Source organism: Mobula birostris, chromosome 3 (assembly GCF_030028105.1).
Source record: "Mobula birostris isolate sMobBir1 chromosome 3, sMobBir1.hap1, whole genome shotgun sequence".
Classification (NCBI taxonomy): domain Eukaryota; kingdom Metazoa; phylum Chordata; class Chondrichthyes; order Myliobatiformes; family Myliobatidae; genus Mobula; species Mobula birostris.
Window position 1 is genome coordinate 137,644,388 of NC_092372.1, and position 26,352 is coordinate 137,670,739.

Sequence of the window (26,352 nt, forward strand, 5' to 3'; positions counted from 1 at the left end):
CCTTGGACTTCTCTGCATTGTCACCTGCTTCTGTACATTGATATCTCCCATTTTCCTTCCTCCCCGCTCTCTCTGTCTCTCTGCATTTCCTCTCTTTCCATTTTCCCCAACTTCCTCATTCATCCTCCCATTTTCTCACCCAATCCTGCTCTCTCAAACCTTGCTCTTTACCCACTACCCCCTCCTCTCTCTTGTTCATCCACTTCTTTTTCTGTCTCTTTCTTTCTCTCTCACCCTTTCCTTTTCTCCTTTCGCTGCTCCTTTCCTCTTCTCTTCCTCTTTCATCCCTCTCTCTTTCCCTATGCTCCATCCCTCTTTCTTATCACTTGCTGATAATATAAACTGATACCAGGCTCCTTTCCCATTGGCCAGTAAATTGCCTCTTTTAAACTCATGATTTTCATCCCAAAACTTCCACAGGCCCTTACCCATGATCTTTAATAGAGCATGATCCCAGATCATGGCCCATCCCTAACTATTAGACCTGAGAGTTGGGGTAAATGGAGCTGGGAACTGCAGAATTTGGGTGTTTAGGAATGACAGCAATGGAATCAGGGCATCAGGAGTCAAGCAGCTTAACTGGGAATGTCAGAAGCTGGTGTAGGAGGAGTTTGAGGCCATGAGTGTCACAGAGTGATGAGAGTTGTGGAGCAGGGAAAATCAGGGCAGCAAGTATAGGATTCACAGGTGGTAAAGTGAAGAATTAGCAGAAATCAAGAGGACTTCAGGGCTCAATGATGTCAGGAGACAGTGGGAATGAGGTCCTAGGAGTCATAGTGGTTTGTGGGAAGCTGGGAAATTATGGTAACTAGGGGGCACCATAGGTCAAAGGATAAATGGCATTCAGTGGGAGGTGGTGATGGCTGGAGTGGGGTTTGTGGCCGATGTAGTTTCAGAGCAGTAGGTTAATGCTCATGAGTGTTGAGGGGTAACAGCTTCTATCAGGGATGCAGCAGTTTCAGTGGGTTCAATGTGTCATACGTGTCCTGGGGATGATTCCCCACAAGGTACTCACTTTACAGCTGTAAGATTCCAAAATGTTAAAAAAGGCAGTCAAAAGCAAAGAACCTCATAGGCCTCAGTGGGTTCGAAAATGTCAGTCAATCTTGCTCTTAATCTTCTCTATACAAATGAGAAAATCGTCAGCTTCTCTTCATATCTAAATTCTTTCAAACCAGACTCCATTCCAGTAAATCCCTTCCTCTTCCTCTGTCAAACTTTTTATCCTCTCTAAACTAGTATGAGTGTCTGAACAAAGTTTTGAATTGTATTCCTTCTGAGTCAGGCATGTATATCATCTGAGTCAGCCAAAAACTAGCTCCAACTGCCATAGGAAAGTAGTTACTGCTGTAATTAAATTAATAAGTGTAGTTTACTGAATGGAATGTACAATTTTATGGATTTCCACTGATAGTATTACCCATCAGGAATGCAAATGGTGTTTAATTTGATAAGTGCGAGGTTTTGCATGTTGGAAAGTCAAATGCAAGTAGGACTTCCACAGTGGATGGCTGGGCCCTGGAAAGTGTGGTAGAACAGAGGGATCCTGGGTTACAACTGTGGCTCATTGAAAGTGAAGTCACAGGTAGACAGGGTGGTGAAGAAGGCAGTTGGCACACTGGTCTTCATAAGTTAGGACATTGAGTATAGTATTTTGGAATTGATGGTGCAGTTGGACAGGTTGCTGGTGAAGCCACACTTGAAACATGTTGCTAAACTGGAAAGGATGTAGAGAAGGCTTACAAGGATGTTGTCAGGTTTTGAGGGTCTGAGTTATGGGGAGAGGTTGGCTAGATTAGAACTTTATTTGTTAGAGTGTAGGACACTGAGAGGTGTATAAAATCATGAGGATCATGCAGTACTGTGCCAAAGTCACTAGGGTGGCTAAGACTTTTGCACAGTACTGTAGATAGGGTGAAATCACTCAATCTTTTTCCTAGGCTTAGAGAAATCAAGAACTGGAGGGCACAGGTTTAATCTGAGAGATAAAAGGTTTAATAGAAGCGTGAGGGGCAACTTTTTTTTTTTACACAAAGGATGATAGCTATGTGGAATGAGCTGCCAAAGGTTGTTGTCTCTTTCCATGCTGTATAGCTCTGTTAATTGGTCTCTCACTCTCTCTCTGACCCAATGATTACTTCCAGTGTAGTGCTAAAGAGTAAACTTTTGCTGATTCAGCAATCATCACAATGAAGACTCTCTACAGACTCTAATCACATACTAGATTACCAATGTCCATCAAGAGGAATGAATGGCAAGTGGTCAGCTTAGTAACATTGGCACTAATTCTTGATTTCATTTGAAAGTGTACATGTCAATGCAAAATCAGGATGGAAGTGATCAGGTGAGATGCAATCAGACTGTTGCTCATGTTCTGCCATTGCTCGCCTTTGATGAGACCTCTCAGCTGAGATAGCAGGGGATGGCCACTGAAATAGCTCCATTGTTCAGACAGGTATCTAATACAATTGGTGAAAATTGTATCAGATGATCTACACTTTGGCTGGAAAATTGTGTGGAGGGTGTTATCACATTGCAATGGAATAAGTTATGCTAGTGAATTAATGTATGCCTGATAGGTAATATTGCCAGTGGAAATCTATAAAATTGTGCAGTACATCTAGTACTATTATTACCTGTGCCAGTTCAGTCCAATGTTCCATTATATGGCTATGTTCTCTGGGATGCAACAGAGACCTTTTGTAACTGGTGGACACTGAGACATAAGGATGACTAGGTGCTGTAACTTTCAGTTTGATGCAAAACATCAGTGCACTGGACGGGAAGGCTGCTCTTTATAAACAGAAAATGTACTCTCCCGCTTGCCCCATTCTATATTGTAATTTATATAGGAAAAGGTATTTAGGGGATTTAGGATTTAGGCTTAAGATTTTTTGAGGCCAGATGTGCATGAAGCCTTCTTAGTGAATCATTTCTTGAGGTAGGCTTCAAGCACATGTAGTCTCATATCCTGTTCAGTCATTTTAAATTTCACATAATTGTCTTTATCCTCATTACCATCCGTTACAGTCGGCAGATAGTGTGATACATTTTGTAAACATCAATATTAAACTTAAAACTTAAGAAGCCAAAAGCTCATTATCAATGACCATAGTAGCCACAAATACACAGTTACTTCATACTTTTATAGAGACCACAAGCTCAATCTGTGCTGCTTCAGGATTTCCATCTTTGTGCCTCTTACACTGTATTTCATGCTGCTTTGCATCCCATTTTGAGTTTCTACATATGCTGAAACTTTCCTGTTGTCCTTTTTGAAATAATGAGGTCATCTTCTCTAACTTTTCCTTCCTGGATTGTCTTTAGAACCAGCTAGGCCTCTATGACTTTTGATGTCTCTTTCTCCTGTTGTTACCAGTTCAGTTCAATGTCTCATTATATGGCTGTGTTCCCTGGGATGCAATAGAGATCTTTTGTAGCTGGTTTACACTGAGCTACATCAGTAAATTATAGCACTCTGCGATATCTTTCTTAGGATATTTACAGGCCTTGAATTGCCCCAAATCTCTATGTAGTTCTCACTTAAAATATTCAACTCAATCACTGCTTGATTCAGTACTTTCAATAATATTGTAATGGCAACAGCCTTGTAAGCACTGAGGTCTTTCCCAGAACTGTCAGGAAGTCTAGAGGAGAGTTAGCCCAAATGCAGAGCAGAGGAGATGATTTAGCAGTGAGCGATAACCTTAATAATCAACTGCAAAATAACAAGCCTCAAGGGGCATGTAACAAGGGAGAACAGATACAAATCCCACAGGCAACAGGATAACTGAAAGCTAGGACCAGCTGGTTGAGGCAGGCTAGTTAGTATGAGTGAAAAAGGACTGTGGATGATAGCTGGGTTTTAAATGGGCTGCAGGTGGCGAGTTAGAGGTGAGTGGCAAGTGACTCCTGTTAACTGAACGTGGACTGGGAAGAGCCTGCATGTGCAGACCTGACAAGACCCCTCCGCCCCCAACCCTCAACCCCCATGGCCAGCCTTGGACAATCTGGATGGGTCCAGTGGTACTCCTCAATGAGCGATGGATCCAAGATGTAACAGGGTGGGCACCCAAGACCTCTCCGCTGGGCTGTACCGTTCCTAGTCGACCAGGTACTGCACTCCCCATCCACGACGATGTGAATCCATCAACCAGTACACCGTATACAATGGACCACCTTCCACCATACTTGTTTCCAGAGGTGCTGGCTCAGGTGGGTTGAGTGGCCCATGGACAATGGGCTTGAGGCAGGACATGTGGAAGGTAGGTGAGATCTTAACAGATTCTGGCAGTTGGAGGTGGTAAGTGACCGGATTGATACAATGGGTAATCTTGATGGGCCCAATGAACTGGGGCAACAGCTTGCCTGAGTCGGTGTGCAAGGGTGGATCACGGGTATTCAGCCTGACACAGTCCCCAGGCCAGACGACCTACTCCTGCTCCTATTTCTTATTTTCTAGCTGCATGGGTTCTGCAGGCCTTAACGCAGAAGGTCCTGTAGCCTGAAACGATTCTGGGAATGGAACTGGAGGTCTATCTGATGATCTGGAGGGTTGCTTCATAAGATGCTTGTTAACTTGGAATGCAGAGTGATGAGGCTTTCACGGTGGATCACCTGGGGAGACAGCTGATCTTTAAAGTGTTCTGAATGGCAGTGATGGTGATGGGCCAGCAGTGATTCCACATTCTATCTGTACTCCACCAAGGTGGTCCTGAATTCCTCTATGTAATCGAGCACCGAGCGTGAGCCTTGATGCAGGCGAAGTATCCGATGCACTCCCCTCTTCCACTTCCCGGATGGTTGAAAACCTGGTGCGTCTCAGCAGTGAATTCCTCATATTTATTGCAAATGGTGGTCTTATTGTCCCAGTTAGTGGCGGCCCAAGTCACTCAGTCAAGAAAGAGATGATGAAGGCAATCTTGGCTCATTCCGCGGAATACACGAATAGCTGGAACTCGGAAGTGTAAGTTGCACGAGGACAGTATCGGGTGGGGGATCCAAGGTGGGAGCTCAGTGCTCAGAAGCAGGAAGCTGACTGCCGTCAGGTGCTGTGTCAAGATGGAGAGCTGGTGTAGAGTGGCAAGCAGGTGGTCAATGGCTCCCTGCTGCTTGCAGATCGTGTGCTCATGTTGACAGACAACTTCCTTTAAACGAGCACACTCTGCTGGGTGAATTGATGGTTCACTCATCCTGTCAGGAAATGTAGAGGAGGCTAGACCTGAAACAGAGCAGTGGATATGATTTAGTGATGAGCGATAACATAGAACATAGAATGGTACAGCACAGTACAGGTCCTTCGGCCCACAATGTTGTGCTGACCCTCAAACCCTGCCTCCCATATAAGCCCCCACCTTAAATTCCTCCATATACCTGTCTAGTAGTCTCTTAAACTTCTCTAGTGTATCTGCCTCCACCACTGACTCAGGCAGTACATTCCACGCACCAACCACTCTCTGAGTAAAAAACTTTCCTCTAATATCCCCCTTGAACTTCCCACCCCTTACCTTAAAGCCATGTCCTTTTGTATTGGGCAGTGGTGCCCTGGGGAAGAGGTGCTGGCTATCCACTCTATCTATTCCTCTTATTATCTTGTACACCTCTATCATGTCTCCTTTCATCCTCCTTCTCTCCAAAGAGTAAAGCCCTAGCTCTCTTAATCTCTGATTGTAATGCATACTCTCTAAACCAGGCAGCATTATGGTGTATCTCCTCTGTACCCTTTCCAATGCTTCCACATCCTTCCTATAGTGAGGCGACCAGAACTGGACACAGTTCTCCAAGTACAGCCTAACCAGAGTTTTATAGAGCTGCATCATTACCTTGCAACTCTTAAACTCTATCCCTCGACTTATGAAAGCTAACACCCCATAAGCTTTCTTAACTACCGCATCCATCTGTGAGGCAACTTTCAGGGATCTGTGGACATGTACCCCCAGATCCCTCTGCTCCTCCACACTACTAAGTATCCTGCCATTTACTTTGTACTCTGCCTTGGAGTTTGTCCTTCCAAAGTGTACCACCTCACACTTCTCCAGGTTGAACTCCATCTGCCACTTCTCAGCCCACTTCTGCATCCTATCAATGTCTCTCTTCAATCTCTGACAATCCTCTACACTATCTACAACACCACCAACCTTTGTGTCGTCTGCAAATTTGCCAACCCACCCTTCTACCCCAACATCCAGGTCGTTAATAAAAATCACAAAAAGTAGAGGTCCCAGAACAGATCCTTGTGGGACACCACTAGTCACAATCCTCCAATCTGAATGTACTCCCTCCACCACGACCCTCTGCCTTCTGCAGGCAAGCCAATTCTGAATGCACCTGGCCAAACTTCCCTGGATCCCATGCCTTCTGACTTTCTGAATAAGCCTACCATGTGGAACCTTGTCGAATGCCTTACTAAAATCCATATAGATCACATCCACTACACTACCCTCATCTATATGCCTGGTCACCTCCTCAAAGAATTCTATCAGGCTTGTTGGACACAATCTACCCTTCACAAAGCCATGCTGACTGACCATGATCAGACCATGATTCTCTAAATGCCCATAGATCCTATCTCTAAGAATCTTTTCAAACAGCTTTCCCACCACAGACGTAAGGCTTGCTGGTCTATAATTACCTGGACTATCCCTACTACCTTTTTTGAACAAGGGGACAACATTCACCTCCCTCCAATCCTCCGGTACCATTCCCGTGGACAACGAGGACATAAAGATCCTAGCCAGAGGCTCAACAATCTCTTCCCTCGCCTCGTGGAGCAGCTGGGGGAATATTCCGTCAGACCCCGGGGAGTTATCCGTCCTAATGTATTTTAACAACTCCAACACCTCCTCTCCCTTAATACCAACATGCTCCAGAACATCAACCTCACTCATATCGTCCTCACCATCATCAAGTTCCCTCTCATTGGTGAATACCGAAGAGAAGTATTCATTGAGGACCTCGCTCACTTCCACAGTCCCCAGGCACATCTTCCCACCTTTATCTCTGATCGGTCCTACCTTCACTCCTGTCATCCTTTTTTTCTCCACATAATTGAAGAATGACTTGGGGTTTTCCTTTACCCTACTCGCCAAGTCCTTCTCATGCCACCTTCTTGCTTCCCTATATTCTTCAATAGACCCATCTGATCCTTGCTTCCTAAACCTCATGTATGCTGCCTTCTTCCACCTGACTAGATTTTCCACCTCACTTGTCACCCATGGTTCCTTCACCCTACGATTCTTTATCTTCCTCACCGGGGCAAATTTATCCCTAACCTTCTGCAAGAGATCTCTGAACATCCACCACATGTCCATAGTACATTTCCCTGCAAAAACATCATGCCAATTCAAACCCACAAGTTCTAGCCTTATAGCCTCATAATTTGCCCTTTCCCAATTAAAAATTTTCCTGTCCTCTCTGATTCTATCCTTTTCCATGATAATGCTAAGTGCCAGGGAGCGGTGGTCACTGCCCCCCAGATGCTCACCCACTGAGAGATCTGTGACCTGACCCAGTTCATTACCTAGTACTAGATCCAGTATGGCATTCCCCCTAGTCGGCCTGTCCACATACTGTGACAGGAATCCGTCCTGGACACACTTAACAAACTCTGCCCCATCTAAACCCTTGGAACTAATCAGGTGCCAATCGATATTAGGGAAGTTAAAGTCACCCATGATAACAACCCTGTTATTTTTGCACCTTTCCAAAATCTGCCTCTCAATCTGCTCCTCTGTATCTCTGCTGCTACCAGGGGACCTATAGAATACCCCCAGTAGAGTAACTGCTCCCTTCCTGTTCCTGACTTCCACCCATACTGACTCAAAAGACGATCCTGCTACATTACCCACCATTTCTGTAGCTGTAATAGTATCCCTGACCAGTAATGCCATCCCCCTTCCCTTTTTTCCGCCCTCTCTATCCCTTTTAAAGCACTGAAATCCAGGAATATTGAGAATCCATTCCTGCCTTTAATAACTTTAATAATCAACTGCAGAATGACAATCCACAAGGGCCCATGTAACAAGAGAGAACAGATTCTAAACTTACAGACAACAAGGTACCTGAAGGCTAGGAGCAAGTGGTTGGTTTGTATACTTTATACTTTTATACTTTATATTTTATTGTGCCAAACAATTGATACTAAAACATACAATCATCACAGCGATATTTAATTCTGTGCTTCCTGCTCCCTGAATTACAAATCGATAGTAAATATTAAAAATTTAAATGATAAATCATAAATAGAAAATAGAAAAATGGAAAGTAAGGTAGTGCAAAAAAACCAATAGGCAGGTCCGGATATTTGGAGGCTACGGCCCAGATCCGGGTCAGGATCTGTTCAGCAGTCTTATCACAGTTGGAAAGAAGCTGTTCCCATATCTGGCTGAATGAGTCTTCAAGCTCCTGAGCCTTCTCCCGGAGGGAAGAGGGAGAACAAGGATTATGAATGAGAGCTGGGGTTTAATGGGTTGCAGGTGATGAGATAGAAAAAATGGTTAACTGAATGGAGATTGGGAGGAGTCTGCATGTGCAGGCCTTACAAGAACTCGTACAGCCTTAACTTCTGTCCCTCGGTATTGTGTGTACCAGACTTAACGAAAGTTGTCACACTATACGGTTCTATACTGAGCCTCTTGACTCCACTGTCCATAGATTTTTGTAATGGCAGAGTGGTTGCTTGATGTTGCAATGAACTGGACCCCTCACTCACACTGTTTGAACATATTATGAACTCATCCTATTAACTGATGTTTACCATGGACTGTCCTTCATTGCAGACATCTCACCCTGCTATAACTTTCTGATTTTACTTTGTAAACTTCTTTCTCAATCCTGGGATGAGCCTCCACCACTCATGTGCATCTTAGGTAACACCTTTTTGCAGTATCCCACCTTTTTGCTCCTGAATCTTCCCACTGAAATACAGTTCCTGATTTCTTTACTTCTGAAGTGTCCTCCTCTTTGTGGGGTTTAAATTGTTAAAAGTTCATGTTGTTTCAAATTACAAAATAAATTAACTGATTAAAAGACTTTTCCATGAATAATAAAGCTTCAAAGCTTAGAAATTAGAAGGAAGTAGGAAAAATGTTCTCCAATGTATGTATTATAGCCATTAGCCACGACATATCAACCCTTTATATGCGATAACAGTGCAATAAAATTCACAATGATGCCTTGGATTATTTAAACACTGTTCATAATTTAATCATGGCAAAAGTTAGGAGGAAATTTGAAAAGTTGATTATTTAGAGTATGAGGCACGTTTATTTAAACAGACCTGTTTTAATAACTCAAATCTTACAGCTAAAAGTTTGCCATTTGCCCACAGATACATTCTTCAATTCATAAACTGTAGTATAGGTTGGCATTTAAAAAAGTAACTAATTTGTCAAAGTCATGGCCCACAAGGACAGCAAAGATCCCAACTAATAACTATTCATTAGCTGTTTTTCTAAACAACAGCTTATTTATCATTCTGTGGTGGCATCCATTAGTCTCGCGAGACCATGGACCTGTGCCTGGAAAGGTTCTCCAGGGCACAGGCCTGGGCAAGGTTGTACGGAAGACCAGCAGTTGCCCATGCAGCAAGTCTCCCCTCTCTACAACACCGACGTTGTCCAAGGGAAGGACAAGGGCCGATACAGCTTGGCACCAGTGTCGTCGCAGGAGTTGCCAGAATGAGGTTGAAGGCAATGTCGGACTGCCTTAGAGACTCTGTAAGGCTTAGGAAATAGAAGAAACATTTGATATTCTTCAACAACTGGATCAATACATCAATTTTTCATATTACTTTGCCTCTAATAAGCTTACATGCCTTTGTCTTTATTAATATGAGTAGTTCCACATCAAAGTTCAATCTTTTCCCCAAAAGACACTGAAACTTTTTGGAATTTATTGCAACAAGCATTAGCTGACAATAAGAACATCCTGCTATTTTGGCCTGCCTGACTGAGTGGGCCAGTCTCCCATGCTAAGTGCCACAATGTAATCTGATCTTTTTTGCACCTGGCATCTACCTCTGCAAACTGGCCAGAAATGCATTTCATATTTCACATTTTCTAATGGCTTAGAAGGTGGTCATTCAGCTTATCAAGTCTATGCTGGCAACTGAGCAATTCCATTCTAATTATTTTCCTGTGATGTATCTTCACTTACATGTCACCAGCTCTGTCCTGATTCCCTTCCCATCCACCAACACTAAGGGTAGTCTCCATTGGTCAATTAATCTACCAACCAGAATATCTTTGGAAGAAGTAAGAAAACTGGAGCATTAGAGGCAACATACAGGAAAAGCATGAAAATTTCACATGGACAGTATGGGAGATCAGAACTCCAGCTTGCTTGGAGTTAATATGTACTATTTTCCAGCAAACAGGAGAAAATATTCAGGATTGGCATTTCTCTCTTCAACCAATCCATTATTAATTATTACATTTCCTCCCACAACAGTAAAGCATAACAGACCAAGGAGCAAGCTTTGACTCTTCATGCTCATTCTGCCATTTGGTAGATCACAAATCATTCTTCCAATCTCAAGGGACCCCAGACCAAAAAAAATACAACTGCTGGTAGAAATCAGGCAGCATTTGTGGAAGCCAAGGGAGAGTTGACATTTCAGTTTGAGACCCTGCACTTGGGAGTGGTTATTCATTTGATTCTACAGATGTTGCCTGACCTTCTAAGGTCCTCCAGCAGTTTGTTTTTGATTTACTCCAGTTTACAGCATCTGTAGTCTCTTGCATTTCAAGAGACTAGAGGTTTAGTCTGCTTAACCTCATAGGACAAATAAGACATCAATCCAGTGAATGCTCACTGTCTCTATCAGAAGGAATATCCTTCCTTAGAAAGGATTTTTCCACATTATATTGCAAGTATTATGTCCTCACCTATTCACACTGAATTAAAAATATTATACTCTAACCTGTCTATATCTCCCTGAACCCTCTGTGCATCAGCCCTACGGTTGACTCTGGCACCCATATTTGTAACAGCATCCTTGAATATGTTATAGATTTCCCCCTCATTCAAATCGTTACTGTGATTGTGAACTTCTGGGGCTACAACACCTTATCAGAGACACCATTTATTCCCAAAATCTGAATTTGAAATTGACTCATTTATTTCTACTCCCTTTGCTGTGTGTTAACCAGTCTGTGCTAGAATATTACTCCATATTTTGTGTGTCAGACTGTTTTTAAATAATATCTTGATTTGAACTCTTTTGAAAGTCTTCTAAAGGTGCAAATGTACTGCTTTGACTTTATCTATTCTAATAGTTAAAGTCTCAAAAAGCTCTATAGATTTACCAAATATGACTTTTCCTTCATAAATCCAGGTGGACTTTGTCCATTTCTACTATTATTCTCTATATGCCTCCTTACCACTTCCTTAATAATAATAATAATAATAGTGTTGGCGCGTGGCCAAGTGGTTGAGACATCGGTCTAGTGATCTGAAGGCCGATAGTTCGAGCCTCAGCTGAGGCAGCACGTTGTGTCCTTGAGCAAGGCACTTAACCACACATTGCTCTGCGACAACACCAGTGTATCGGCCCTAGTGCCCTTCCCTTGGACAACATCGATGGTGTGGAGAGGGGAGACTTGCAGCATGGGCAACTGCCAGTCTTCCATACAACCTTGCCCAGGCCTGCGCCCTGGAAACCTTCCAAGGCACAAATCCATGGTCTCACGAGATGCCTATAAAAAAAAAATAATATCTGGCATTCTCAATACTATTCATGTCACACTAATTGATCTCAGATACAGGTTATTTTCTTCCCCTCCTTCCTTAAAAACTCTTATCCAGATTGTGGTCAGTAAAAATGGATAACAAATCTAAGCCTTTCAGATCTCTGTGGGTGAACTCCACTGTGGCCATTAAGCAGGCATGTATGGATTTAAAACTAATAATACAGAGTACCCATTCAGTACTTAGCAGTGATGATGAGGTTGAATGAATTCATTTCACCATTGTTTGAAATGAAATAGCTTCACTGCATTAGTGTCCATCTCATTTTCTAAAACAACCTATTCATATTGCCAATCTATTATTCCTTTGGGTTTCTTTGACTTTTTGTCCTATGTATCTATTCAATATTATAATCGATTCTATTCTTGAAACATGTCCATACTGTCTCAATGCTTTTCTTGATCTTCTCTGGAAGCACGGCCTCTTATTCAAGCTATTTTCTTATGTTGCAGTTTGAGATGAAATAATTCTTTCTTGTTTTTGGCTCATTTGGGAGGTGTTATTCCATTTTTTCAACCAAGGACAAGTCATTTGTGGTATTTTGGGTGTTCATTATCCCTGAGTTACCTCAATTTCATCTCTGAAAATGTGGTTATTATCTTCAGTAGCCATACTCAGGTAAATATGTTCTAAAATTTTAACATTGTTAAAGTAGACTGATTTTTGTTAGGAATTAGTCTAGTATACCCTCACTAAATTAATGTAATTTTTAAACGAAATGATTAAGATAAGCTAATTCACAGCTGATGTATAGGGCACATACACTTAACGTAAAAGTACATTTTTAACCCATAAGTCTAGTTTAGCTGCACTAATCACTTTACTGCTTTTAAGCACAATTTTAATATAGTAGTAATAATTTTAAAATAAGTTTAAGATTTATTTTTGTTTGAAGCAGAATTTTATGTTTGTGATTATATTTGAGATTTTATATTGGAAAACTGAGTTCAAGTTTAATTTGTAACTATTTGTGCAGAAAGTGGAAATTCATCCCCTCTACCTCTTACACCTCAATATTATTATTATTTTGTTCAGACTAAACTCTGCTGACCTGGTGGTGTTCTTTTGTTTGTAATATGAGAAAGATTGTGAATCTACACTTTATAAATATTGTCGCAACAACCTAAAAAGAGTAGTCTGCGGCAGGGAATGGTTGTGGCGGGGAACAGATAACAGGATGCCAGAGAGAGTTAACTATGATTTTCCATCTAGTATAATTAAGGAATAGAAAGCATATGGACTGTACATCTGTGATTTCCTGAGATGGACTCCCTGCTAACACACCCTGTTGGGAATGCTGGAGTGGAAAATTGCCTCAGTCTTCCTTGATTATAAGTTACCAACGTACAAAAACTGTGACTATTTCATCCTTAACATGCAAATTAAAGTTATTTTTTTTGCAGTGAAGTAGATTTCTCTGTTGAAATAAACAAGTAAAAGTTTGCCAGCTATCAGAAGACTCTTAAATGAATAGGTCAGGATTTTATCCCTTGGAACATAGACGATTGAGGAGAGATTTGATAGTGGTATACACAATTATGAGGGGTATAAATAGGGTAAATGCAAAGAGGCTTTTTCCACTGAGGTTGGGTGGGAGTACAACTTAGGGTCATGGGTTAAGATAGATAGATGGATATTGATCCCAAAGGAAATTACAGTGTCACAGTAGCATTACAAGTGCACAGATATACAAATAGTAGAAGAGAAGTAAGAAAGAATAAAAAAATAAGTTACTTCAAAAACTTAACAGGAGGGGTCATCACTTCCCAGGCTGTAGGTTGTCTCATTATAGAGCCTGATGGCCGCGGGTAAGGATGGCCTCAAATAGGTCTTTGGAGCAGTTCGGTTGTCTTAGTCTATCACTAAAAGTGCTCCTCTGCTCAGCCAAAGTGGCATACAGAGGACAAGAAACATTGTCTAGAATTGACAAGATTTTCCATAGGGTTCTTTGTTCTACCACAGCCTCCAGTGTGTCCAGTTTGACTCTTATAACAGAGACAGCCTTTCTAATCAGTTTATTGAGCATGTTAGCATTGCCCAGGTTGATGTCATGCCTTCAGCACGCCACTGGATTAAAGATTGTTCTGGATGAAGGAGAGGTCTACATACTCCAAAGGACCTCAGTCTCCTCAGGAACTTCTTGTACACAGCCTCTTTGTTGGTGCTCCACTCAAGTCTGTCATCCAGGTGCACTCCCAGGTACTTGTAGGTCCTCACCACATCCATCTCCTCACCATCAATAGGAACAGGGAGCAGTGCAGGATTATTCTTCCTAAAGTCCATCACCATCTCCTTTGTCTTACTGATGTTGAGCTGCAGATGATTCAGCTTGCACTATTTGACAAAGTCCTCCACCAGGGCCCTGTATTCATCTTCCTATCCTCCCTTTAAAACCCAACTGTTCCTGAGTCATCAGAAAATTTCTGCAGATGACATGACTCAGTGTCGTTTCTGAAGTCCGAGGTATACAGGGTAAATAGCAAGGGAGCCAATACGGTCCCCTATGTGGCCTCACTCACTTATAACTATGTCTGACACACACTGGTTTGCCAGTCAGGTGGTCCATTATCCAGGATACAATAGAAGTGCCAACCTGCATCGATTAGAGGTTTTCCCCAGCGATGTGGGCTGTATGGTATCGAAGGCACTTGAGAAATCAAGAAACACGATCCTCGCAGGGCTGCCCTGCTTATCCAAATGGAAGTAGGCTCTGTTCAGCAGGTAGATGACAGCATGGTCAACAACATTGTGCTCCTGGTCGGCAAACTGCAGGGGATTGAGGGCTGATCTGACCAGGGGTCAGACGTCAGCCAGAACCAGCTTCACTAGGGTCTTCATGATGTGTGATGTCAGGGCCACTGGACGTTAGTCATTCAAGACTTTTGGTTGGCCCTTCTTGGGTACTCAGACCACACAGTCAGGGCCCTTTCCAGGCTGAGACTCAGATAGAAAATGTGCTGGAGAACTTCACACAGCTGCTCAGCACACTCCTTCAGGACCTTGGGTTTCATACCACCTGGTCCCAATACTTTGACGTGTCTGAATTTCCCCAGAGCTCTTCTCACCTGATGGCTGGGAGGTGGGAGTTGGGAGAGATGAAGATTGGGACGATAGCAGTTGGTATGTGGAGGTGAGGATGGTAGGAACAGGGCAAGGAGGGATGTAGACAGAGGTAGCCTACGTTGCTTATCCATGTGTTGAACTGGAGGGGGGAAGGCAGGGGAAGGAGGGGAGGTGGTGCTGAGGGAGTATTGGGTGCCTTGGCACCTGGACTGGTGTGCTGAGGGGGTGCAAACAGGAAGGCAATTGTCAAACCTACTAAAGAATTGGTCTAACTCATCAGCCCATTTACAGCTGTATTCCAATGCTCTACAGCTAGGCTGATTGAAGCCACTGATGTTCTTCATGCCTTTCCACACCACCCATGTGCTACTCTGCCCAAGTTTGTTCTCCAGCTCTCTCATGTATTCCTTTTTAACCACCGTGATCTTCTCCTTTAGCTCCCTCTGCACGTGTTTCAATTCCTCCCTGCCTCCTGATCTAAAGGCTCTTTTTTAAGGGTTAAGGATGAAAGTTGGGAAGTTTAAATGAAGTGAGGGGAAACTTCTTCACTCAGAGGGTCATGAGAAAGTGGAATGAGCTGCCAGCACAAGTGGGGCATGAGAGCACAATTACAAAGTTTAAAAGAGGTTTAGATAGATACATAGATGGTGGGGGTATGAGGGCTATATTCCTGCTTTATGCAAATTGTTTGTTAGTTTCCACCAATTTCAATAAATTTTATGGCAGCCATTATGAAAAATCCCTGAAAAAGTTCTAGTCTGTGTGTTTTATAAACACAAGAGATTCTTCAGACGCTGGAAATCTTGAGCAACACACACAAAATTCTGGAAGAACTCAGGAAGTCAGGTAGCATTTTATGGACAGGAATAAACAGTTGCCGTTTCAGGCAGAGACCTTTCATCAAGACTAGTGAAATGTTGTCTGTTTATTTCCCTCCAGAGGTGCTGCTTGACTTGCTGAGTTCCTCCAACATTTTGTGTGAGCCTGTGCATTTGGCAGTTAGACAATTTTGATGATTTATCACTGAAATGTATTCAATTTGTGACGGTTATAAAATCCTTATCACTTCTTTCAACTTTGCCGCCTAGTTGTGCAGTCTAAAGGCAGGTGTCATGCAGAAGGTCAGCACTTTCTCATGAGGCGAGAAGAAAGCATAAAAGAACGAATGAAGGGAAACCATCTTCAGAAGCCTCCTTTATTCATAGGCCAAGAGTAGCCCGGAAGAAGCTTTGGAACCAGGAATGACTGGAGGTGAAAAACCGCTCAAGCCAGAAAAGAGAACACTGTAGTCAAGATGGAGTATAGAGAAAAATTTCCTTTCTGCTTTTAATTTTATACTTGCTCTGTATTGGCTTAGTTTCCACTTTTCCCTTCAAATTGTATCCAGACCATCTGCATAGTATGTGCACCTTTATTTAAGAACTTTATTTATTCATTTATTGCTCAAGGCACCCAAGGCAAAGCTAACATTTTTGTTTGTTTAAGCTCCTGAGCTGTGGAGGCATACTGTAAATAGGCCATCATGGATAAGCATGGCAGATTTCATTCCATGAAGCATTTTAGATAGTTTTTTTTTGCAGATAGTCCAGAAGTTTATCATGATTGTTACCATCATTATATTTCTCTGAAAAGTATATTTTTTCATATATTTAATTACTTCATTTTAAATTCCACTCTGGGATTTGAACTCATGTCTCTCAATCATTGGTTCAGAAGTGACACTCCAGCTACAGTGTCAGCACATGCCATCCAATAGTTTGATAAAATAATTGATCATTTAATAACTGCTGCTGCCTGTAAGGAGATTTTGCATGCTCTCCCTGTGACTACGTGGGTTTTCTCTAGGTGTTCCGGTTTCCACCCACAGTCCAAAGACGTACTGGTTGGTAAGTTAATTAATCATTGTAAATTGTCCGATGACTAAGCTAGGAGTAAATCGGAGGATTGCTAGGCGGTGCAGCTCAATATGGCGGAAGGACCTATCTTGCACTGTATCTCAATAAATAAATAAACTTCTAGATCAGCTCAATGGGCAAAAGGTAGACTTGGTGCTGCAAGAACGCAATACATCTACAGTAGTTTAGAAAAATAATCAATAGCTGCTCCAGATGACAGCTTCTTCAATACAAAGTGATCCCAGTAATTGGCCTCACTATTCCTGTGGCTGTCTGAACACATGTTTCCTCCTCTGTGACAGTAGTAATGTCTGTCACAGAGACTAATGATCTCAACAGATGTCCAGCCCTGTAGCATGTCAGATAATACCAAGCAGGCAGTTTAGTTTAAATCAGGAATGTCTGGCTTGAGGTCTACAAATAGCTGATAACTACATTTTGTTAGCTTGTCTAATCCTGCAGGATTAAATATGGATATAATATGCAAGTGGATCACAATTATTTAGGAATGTCCTAATAAATTATCTTAATTTATGAGGGAAACACATTGCAGTAATTTTATATATCATTAGTATTTCTTTCATTATATAGGTTTGCTTTCTTCTTTAATTATTCGGCCAGGCACGAAAGACAAATTAAAAGATTTGTTTTATCATTTCATATGCCACCCTTCCCCTCATATTTTGTGTATTATTTTGCTTATAATAGAATCTGACTCTGGAAGGCAAACGTGAAATGTACTTTTTAGAGAGTATAACGTGCCTTATGAGAACAGGTTGAGTGAACTTGGCCTTTTCTTCTTGGAGCGATGGAGGATGAGAGGTGACCTGATTGAGGTGTATAAGATGATGAGAGGCGTTCATCGTGTGGATAGCCAGAGGCTTTTCCCCAGGGCTGAAATGGCAAACACGAGGGGGCATAGTTTTAAGTTGCTTGGAAGAAGGTACAAGGGGGACGTCAGGGGTAAGACCTTCACACAGAGTGTGGCGGGGGGGAAGCGTGGATTGTACTGCCAGCGATGGTGGTGGAGGCAGATACAATAGGATCTTTTAAGAGACTCTTAGATAGGTACATGGAGCTTAGAAAATAGTGGGCTATGCAATAGAGTAATCCTAGGCAGTTTCTAGAGTAGGTTACATGCTCAGCACAACATTGTGGGCCGAAGGACCTGTAATGTGCTGTAGATTTCTATGTTTTGTGCTCTATAGCTATTTGCAAATAAGTACTCCACAAAGATACCTGTACCTGTTATCCCATTGATATAGATGAATTATATTCTGTAGCTAAAAGCCATTCAACCTATTGAGCAACGTCAACTTTTCCAAAAATGTTTGGAATCACGCTTCGACTCTTAGTTTGCCAGCTCTGTAAATGACCATAAGACACAAGATCAGAATTAAGCCGTTCAGCCCATCAAGTCTGCTCCACCATTCCATCATGGTTGATGATTATCCCTCTCAATCCCGCTCTCCTGCCTTCTCCCCATAACTGTTGATGCCCTTAGTAATCAAGAACCCAACAACCTCCGCTTTAAGTATACTCAATGACTTGGCCTCCACGGCCACCTATGGCAATGAATTCCACAGATTCACTATTTTCTGGCTAAATACATTTCTCTTCATCTCCATTCTAAATGTATTTCCTGCTATTCTGAGGCTGTACCCCCTGGTCCTAGACTCACCTACTATAGGAAACATCCTCTCCACATCCACTCTGTCTAGGCCTTTTATTATTCAATAGGTTTTGGTGAGATCCCTCCTCATTCTTCTAAACTCCAGCAAGTACAGACCCTGAGTTATTAAACACTCCTCATATGTTAATCCGTTCATTTCTGGGATCATTCTCATGAACCTCCTCTGGACCCTCTCCAATGCCAAAATTTTTTTCCTGAGATAAAGGGCCCAAAACGGCTCACAATACTCAGAATGTGGTCTGACGAATGCTCTACAATGTCTCAGCATTATGTCCCTGCTCTTACCTTCTTGTCCTCTCAAAACGAATGCTAACTTTGCATTTGCCTTCTTTACCAATGACTCAACCTGCAAGTTAACCTTTAGGGCAGGGGCTCCCAACCTTTATTATGTCATAGAGCCTTACCATTAACTGAGGTATCCGTGGACAACAGGCTGCTTTAGGGAATCCTTTGTATCTATGATTTCTGAGGTTTCTCCCCATTTAGAAAATAATTTACACCTCTATTCCTTCTACCAAAGTGCATGATCATATACTTCCCTGTACCATATTCCATCTGCCACTTTTTTGCCCAATCTCCCGACCTGTCCTTCCATAGACTCCCTGCCTCCTCCTCACAGCCTGCCCCTCTCCAGATAGTCCACAAATTTGGCCACAAAGCCATGAATTCCATCATTGAAATATAACGTGAAAGGAAGTGGTTCCCACACTGACTATTGCAGAATACCACTTGTCACTGGCAGCCAACTGGAAAAGGCCCCCTTTATTCCCATTTTTTGCCTCCTGACAATCAGCCAATCTTCTATCCATGCTACCTTCTCAGTGATACTATGGGCTTTTATCTCTTAAGTAGCCTCATGTATGGCACCTTGTCAAAGGCCTTCAGAACATCTGAGTAAACACCCACGGACTCTTCTTTGTCTATTCTGCTTAGTATTTCCTTAAAGAATTCCAACAGATTTATCAGGCAAGATTTCCCGTTAAGGAAACCATGTGATTTTGGCCCATTTTATCACGTGACTCCAAGTACCCTGAAATATCATTCTTAATAATGGACTCCAATATCTTCCCAACCACTGAAGTTAGGCTAACTGACCTATAATTTCCTTTCTTCTGCCTCCCATCCATCTTAACGAGTGGAGTGACATTTGCAATTTTCCAGTCATCCAGTACCATTCTATAATAGAATAATTCTTCAAAGATCATTACTACCAACATTCTCGTAATTCTGGCCTTCTGCTAGTGTCTTTCATAATGATGAGTGACACAAGATACTTAATAATTTCATCCACCATTTTGTTGTCCCCCTTTATTACCTCTCCAGCGTCATTTTCCAGCAATCTGATGTCCACTGTCGTTTCTTTTTTACTTTTTATATATCTGAAAAATTATTGATATTTTCTTTTATGTTATTCGCTAGCTTACCTTCATGTTTCATCTTTTCTCTTCTTATGGCTTTTTAGTTGCCTTCTGTTGGTTTTTAAAAACTTCCAAAACCTTCAACTTCCCATTAACTTTTGCTATTTTATATGCCCCATCTTTTGCTTTTATACTATCTTTGACTTTCCTTATCAGCCACAGTTGCTTCTCCTCCCTTTAGAATGCTTCATCGTCTTTGGTATGTATCTGTCCTGCACCATCTGAATTTCCCCAGCAACTCCAGCCATTGCTGACTGCCATCCTCCTGCAAGTGTCATCACATTTGGCCAGCTCTTCTCTCATGCCTCTGTAATTCCCTTTACTCCACTGTAATACTGATACATAGGACTTTATCTTCTTCCTTTCAAGCTGCAGGGTGAATTCTATCACATTATGATTACTGCCTCCTAAGTGTTCCTTTACCATAAGCTCCCTAATCAAATCCAGTTTATTACATAACATGCAATCCAGAATTGCTTTTCCCCTCATTGGCTCAGCTACAAGCTGCTCTACAATGCCATCTCATAGGCATTCTACAAACTCTCTGTCTTGGGATTCAGCACCAACTTGATTTTCCCAAACCACCTGCAAGTTGAAATCCACCATGACTATTGTAACATTACCCTTTTAAAATATATTTCCTATCTCTCATTGTAATTTGAATTCCACGTCCTGGCTACTGTTTGGAGGCCTGTATACAACTCCCGTCAGGGTCTTAGTACCCTTGTAGTTTCTTTAACTCTACCCATAAGGATTCTACATCTTCCAATCCTATGTCACCTCTTTCTAAGGATTTGATTTAATTTTTTTTTATCAACAGAGCAACCCCACCCTATCTACCTACCTGTCAGTCCTTTTTGAATAATTTGGACCTGTAATGAGACATCCCTGGGAGGCAAAATACCATCTGGGTGTCTTTTTCATGTCCACAGAATTCCCTGTCTGCTCCTCTAACCATGGAATCCCCTATCACTGGTGCACTCAAGGTCAAGGTTCAAGGTTCAAGTCAAGTTTATTGTCATTTCGACCATAAGCTGCGGGTACAGTACACAGTAAAAATGAAACAACATTCCTCCGGGACCCTGGTGCTACATGATACAACACAAAACTACACTAGACTATGTGAGACAGCACAAGGATACACTAGACTACGTAAAACAACAGAAAAACTGCACTAGACTACAGACCTGCATAGGACTACATGAAATGCACAAAACAGTGCAGGGCAGTACAGTAATTAATAAACAAGACGATTAGCACAGTAGAGGACAAATTACAATATAATAAATGATGTAGATGTCAGTCTAGACTCTGAGTATTGAGGAGTCTGATGGCTTGGGGGAAGAAACTGTTGCACAGTCTGGTCATGAGAGCCTGAATGCTTCGGTACCTTTTGCCAGATGGCAGGAGGGAGAAGAGTTTGTATGAGGGGTGTGTGGGGTCCTTCACAATACTGTTAGCTTTGCAGGTGCAGTGTGTGGTATAAATGTCTGTAATAGCGGGAAGAGAGACCCCGATGATCTTCTCAGCTGACCTCACTATCCGCTGCAGGGTCTTGCGATTGGAGATGGTGCAATTCCTGAACCAGGCAGTGATGCAGCTACTCAGGATGCTCTCGATACATCCTCTGTAGAATGTGGTGAGGACGGTGGGTGGGAGATGGACTTTTCTCAGCCTTCACAGAAAGTAGAGACGCTGCTGGGCTTTCTTGGCTGTGGAGCTGGTGTTAGGGGACCAGGCGAGATTCTCCATCAGGTGAACACCAAGGAATTTGGTGCTCTTAATGATCTCAACGGAGGAGCTGTCAATGTTCAGCGGAGAGTGGTCACTCCGTGCTCTCCTGAAGTCAACAACCATCCTCTTCTCCCCCTTCTTTTCTGAGCCACAGAAGCAGACTCAGTGCCAGAGACCCAGCTGCTGTGGCTTCCCTCTGGTAGGTCGTCACCTCGAACAGCATCCAAAGCAGTAAACTTATTACTGAGCGGAATAGCCACAGGGAAACCCATTCCCTTGCACCGGCTGCCCATTCCCTTTTCCTCTCCTAACAGTCGGCTAGGTACTGGCCTCATGCAACTTAGGGCTAAATACGTCCCTGTAGCTCCTGTCCATCTCCTCCTCATTTTCCCATATGACCCGAAGGTTATTGAGCTGCAGCTCGACGCATTTCATGCAGGTGTAGTTATCAGGGAGACTGGTGGTCTCCCAGATTTCCCACATCTCACACAAAGAACATACCACTACCTCTGGATCTGTTCTCAGTGCACTAGAAAAGAAAACTTACTAGAAATTTAATTAGAACCTCTGCTTGTGCTTGCCCAAGCGTGTTGAACCAAAGCCACCTATTGCTTTCTATTTAAGAATACATTTATTTTGAAATTTATGTTTGAATATTCTTCTACTAGGTTTTCAAGCAATAAATTCTAGGTTTAAAAACTTGCGTTAAAGGTATTTTCATCATCTTCCATCTTTTTTTCGTCAGTTATGTTAAACAGTTTCCAACATTGCAGCTTGTGGAAAAATATCTTGTTCAGTTTCTCAAAACCTTCCAATAATTTTCAAAAGTGTTCTTAAATCATTGTCTGCTGATGGGAAAACAACCTGGACATTACTGAAGTTTCTTGTTCTTGAGAGTACTTTAGCAAATCTAAACTGGATGCTGTCCAAAATCTAGAGTTCCTTCTTAATGCTCAGGTTTGGAAACAACATTTTACTTAAGGATTAAACAGTGGTTTGCTTATGCATTTGTTTTGAACTTAGTGGTAATTTTCTCTGTTTTCATCTTTTATGTGTAATTCTGTAATCAAATTGATTTATGTGAGGCTTGGAGTGTCGTGCACTTTTGGTACCCTGATTTGAAACAAAAAGCATCTCCAGGTTGGTTTTTAACATTCTTAGGTGACTCCTATGTCCCATCAATGTGCTGAGTTCTAACCTCAGGAGAATTCTATATAAGCTAATGATATTTTCTGTCATAGTTATCTGTGATCTCTGTGACTGACATGGAAGATAAATAGCACTTCTCTGTAACTGCATGTTATCCATTTCATGCCAAATAAAAATTGGAATGAGAGCACGTCAACTGGCTTGGTATGGGCTGTTTTGCACAAAATACCTTTGGTCTGATTAGCCAGATCAATGCTTGAACACAAATCTTAGGGAGCTAAAAGGACCCTAAGATGAAAGATCTTAGGGAGATGAAAGTTCCAGCCAACCACAAAACCCTTTTGGTTAGATCTTGCTCAAGCCCTTCTCCTTACCTTTTTCTATTCTGGCTATCTCCTCTCAATTGTTTCAGTCCAGATGAAATATCAACAGCCCATCTCCGTCTACAAATGCTGACTGACCCACTGAGTCCCTGGAGTAGTTTGCATTTTGCTCCAGATTCTGGATCTGCAGTCTCTAGCATCTCCATCAAACCTGTTTACTACTTTAATCAGAAATTACATGCAAAGTTTTATTCTCAATGTGGAACTATCTTGCCAATAATGTGCTGAATTGGGTTAATAGAGAAAAGCAAGAAGAGAAATAGTTCTTTGTCTTTTTTTGGAATCGTTAATAAATGAGTTGCAATATGATTTATGTGAAAATGCATTGATACAAAAACATAAAAAACATTGATCTCTTGACACCAGCATAATGTATAACCAAAATTGGCATCCTTTTAAATGATAACCTGCTCTAATTTATTTTAGGTGAAAGTGTGGTTCCAGAATCGGAGGATGAAATGGAAACGTGTTAAAGGAGGCCAACAAGGAGCTGTTGCAAGGGAAAAAGAACTGGTTAATGTGAAGAAAGGGACATTACTGCCCTCTGAGCTCTCTGGGATTGCCACATCAGGTGGTCATCATGCTGGAGACATTCTATCAAATGACGAAAGCCAGGACAGTGATCACAGCACTGAGCTTGGCCATTTGTGATGCAAGGAGAACGAGAGCAAATCTCAGCAGATACTCAGGAAAGTAATGGCACAAGGAGGAAGCAAATCATATTGTCTTACAGCTTCCATGTGTGAATTCCCCTTGTGGACATGGTGCAAACATCAGAGCCTCTGAGCATTCCATATTTGCATTTAACAGTTGCACGATTTTTTGAATCTATGCTTCGATTTCCACTGTAAATAAAAAAAAATGGAAGTGATGTTTAAAAAGCAAAATGAAAGTTACAGAGAAACCCAAGGAAGAACAATGGGAAAGCTTTCTCCAGTGTAATGAGTAAAGCAAAGTAATCAACAAGTTTATAAAGAATGAGTATACAATCTTGGCATAGAAGAAATCTACATCCATAATGGGAAATGTAGCATTTCAATGTAATTGAAAATTTTAAATAGAGCTCTGAAAGAGACAGCTACAAAATGCAAATGCCTTCACCAGTTCTTTATTATAGGTGCAATACTTACTCAATTACAATAGAAAAGTATCTATTAGAGCAGTAGCCACATACACACTATTGATACATATATATGGATTGTCCTGATACTGTACATACTGAAAAGTTGATGAAGTTAAAACAAGCATCTGCTCAACTAAACCTTGAAACACATCTACCTTAGTGATACAGCAATGATACCAAAATCAAGTAATAATATTTTAGCTTGTAGCCCTCTCAGTCATTTCAGTTACATCAGTGATATCAGTCAACATTCTGCCTAGTGTTGGAAACTGAAATTTTATGTTTAAATCTGAACAAATTCTCTCAGAAAAATACACGGCATGTACTTAGGTTATACAAACATGAAAAATTTGCTTTGCTTGTCATTTATCTTAAAAATTCAATAGCATTTCAAAAACATTATCAATTTTTGTTAAATAGCTTCTACAGTCGCTATTTCTAACAGTTAAGAAAATATTATGAAGGAATATCTATTCTATGCAATGCCCTAGGAGACTTTCCAATACAAAATTGATAATACTCATATTAGTGTTAGTTCAATGATGAACACTTGATTAACCATTTTACCTGTGGTTAGCAAGATAGCCTCTTGGCATTTTCCAGCATCTGTGAGGTTTATATAGTATTTCCAAAATATGTAATGTTGACAATCAGAACCATTTATTGCACTCATGTTTAATGCATGCCAGATTTAGAGGTGTAAAAATAGCACTGTAGAATTTTTTTTGGCTCCAAAATAATTATTTGGCATTGTTGATGGGAGTAACTTATGACACTACAAAGGCTGTACTTATTACATGTTACACATTTTATTGAAATGTAATAATTTGTTGAAACCTGTGCGCATCTGCCCAATCAAATTTCAATCACTGTCTCATTTATGGTATGTATAGAATGAAGAGCAATCAAGGGTGAAATACAAATTTAGACCTCAATTGAAAAATTGAGGATGTAATTCCTGATTTATCAGGAAATGGAAAGATTTAAACTTGGCATTAGAATAAAGTGAATGACAAATAGAGAGTGGGTCTTGTATGCAATGTTCAATGACAGGATGAACTAAGTGTCCAAATATTCCTCCTTTGTTCCTGCTTTATTATGTATAATCAATAAAATTAACAGCAGAATGATTTATAAATGCTATCTGATTTCAGAGATTAGATCATTTCCTGTGTTTTGTTTTACTTTGCGTTATGGAATTTTGATAAATTTACAGTCAGTATTTTGAGTATGTTCCCAATGTAAACATGCATTTAGGTTTGACAGTGTATAACTGTAATGACTTCAAGATAATTTCATACCTTTGTATCCAATATACCACCATGCTTTATAAAATTGAACTATGTATCATTAGTTGCAAATGATATCTAAAGTTTACAGTTTGATTAATTACATTGCAAAGTTTTGAATATTTCTGGTAAATGATTGTCCTAACTCTGAAAAAGTCTTATTCATGGGGAATACAGCCTGACAATAAAGCTCAGCAAATGTATTTGCCTCAAAATTAAGAATATTGGTAACAATAAAAAAATAATCCCAGGCAGCCTTTGCAGCCTGTAAATGAATAGTATTATCAGAAAACATACTGGACCCGAAATCTGCAATCAGAGTGGTAGATGCTGCTGTATCATTGTATTCTCCCACTGGACTCCATGTCAAGTCTAGTGGCAGTCCAGCTAAGGTTTCCTAGAATTATGTTGGGGAAACATTCCTCTTTTGCGTTACTTTGGGCTTGGAGATATTTTGGAATCCCATTAGTTTGAATAGGGATGCTCAGTGTGCAGAACAGGAAAATTAAGTAATTGTTAGAACCTAGACCAGTACAACACAGGAACAGACCTTTCTGCCCAAGATGTCTGAGCTGACTATGATGGCAATTTAAGCTGTACATCTGCCTGCATGTAGTCCATCTCCCTCCATCCCTACCTGTTTCTGTGTCTAACTACCTCAAGTGTTGTTATCATATCTGCTTCCAGCACTTCTCCTGGCAGCGTGTTTCAGGCATCTACTATTCGCTAAAAATCTCCTTTAAACCTCACCCCTCGCTTGTTTAAAGCCATGGCCTCTAGTATTTGACATTTCCACCTGGGTAAAGGACTCTGACTCTCTAACCTAAGCATGTCTCTCTTTATTTCACACATCTATA

At 41.3% G+C, this 26,352-nt stretch overlaps 1 protein-coding gene across 1 annotated transcript in view; it reads left to right on the forward strand.

Moving 5' to 3' along the window:
* Positions 1 to 25,677, forward strand: part of meox2a (mesenchyme homeobox 2a) — a 47,963-nt gene extending 22,286 nt beyond the window's left edge. Inside the window, exon 3 of the mRNA XM_072251976.1 lies at positions 23,510 to 25,677. Coding sequence (XP_072108077.1) covers positions 23,510 to 23,734 — 225 coding nt within the window. The 3' untranslated portion in view covers positions 23,735 to 25,677. The remainder of the gene's footprint in view (positions 1 to 23,509) is intronic.
* Positions 25,678 to 26,352: the final 675 nt, after the last annotated feature.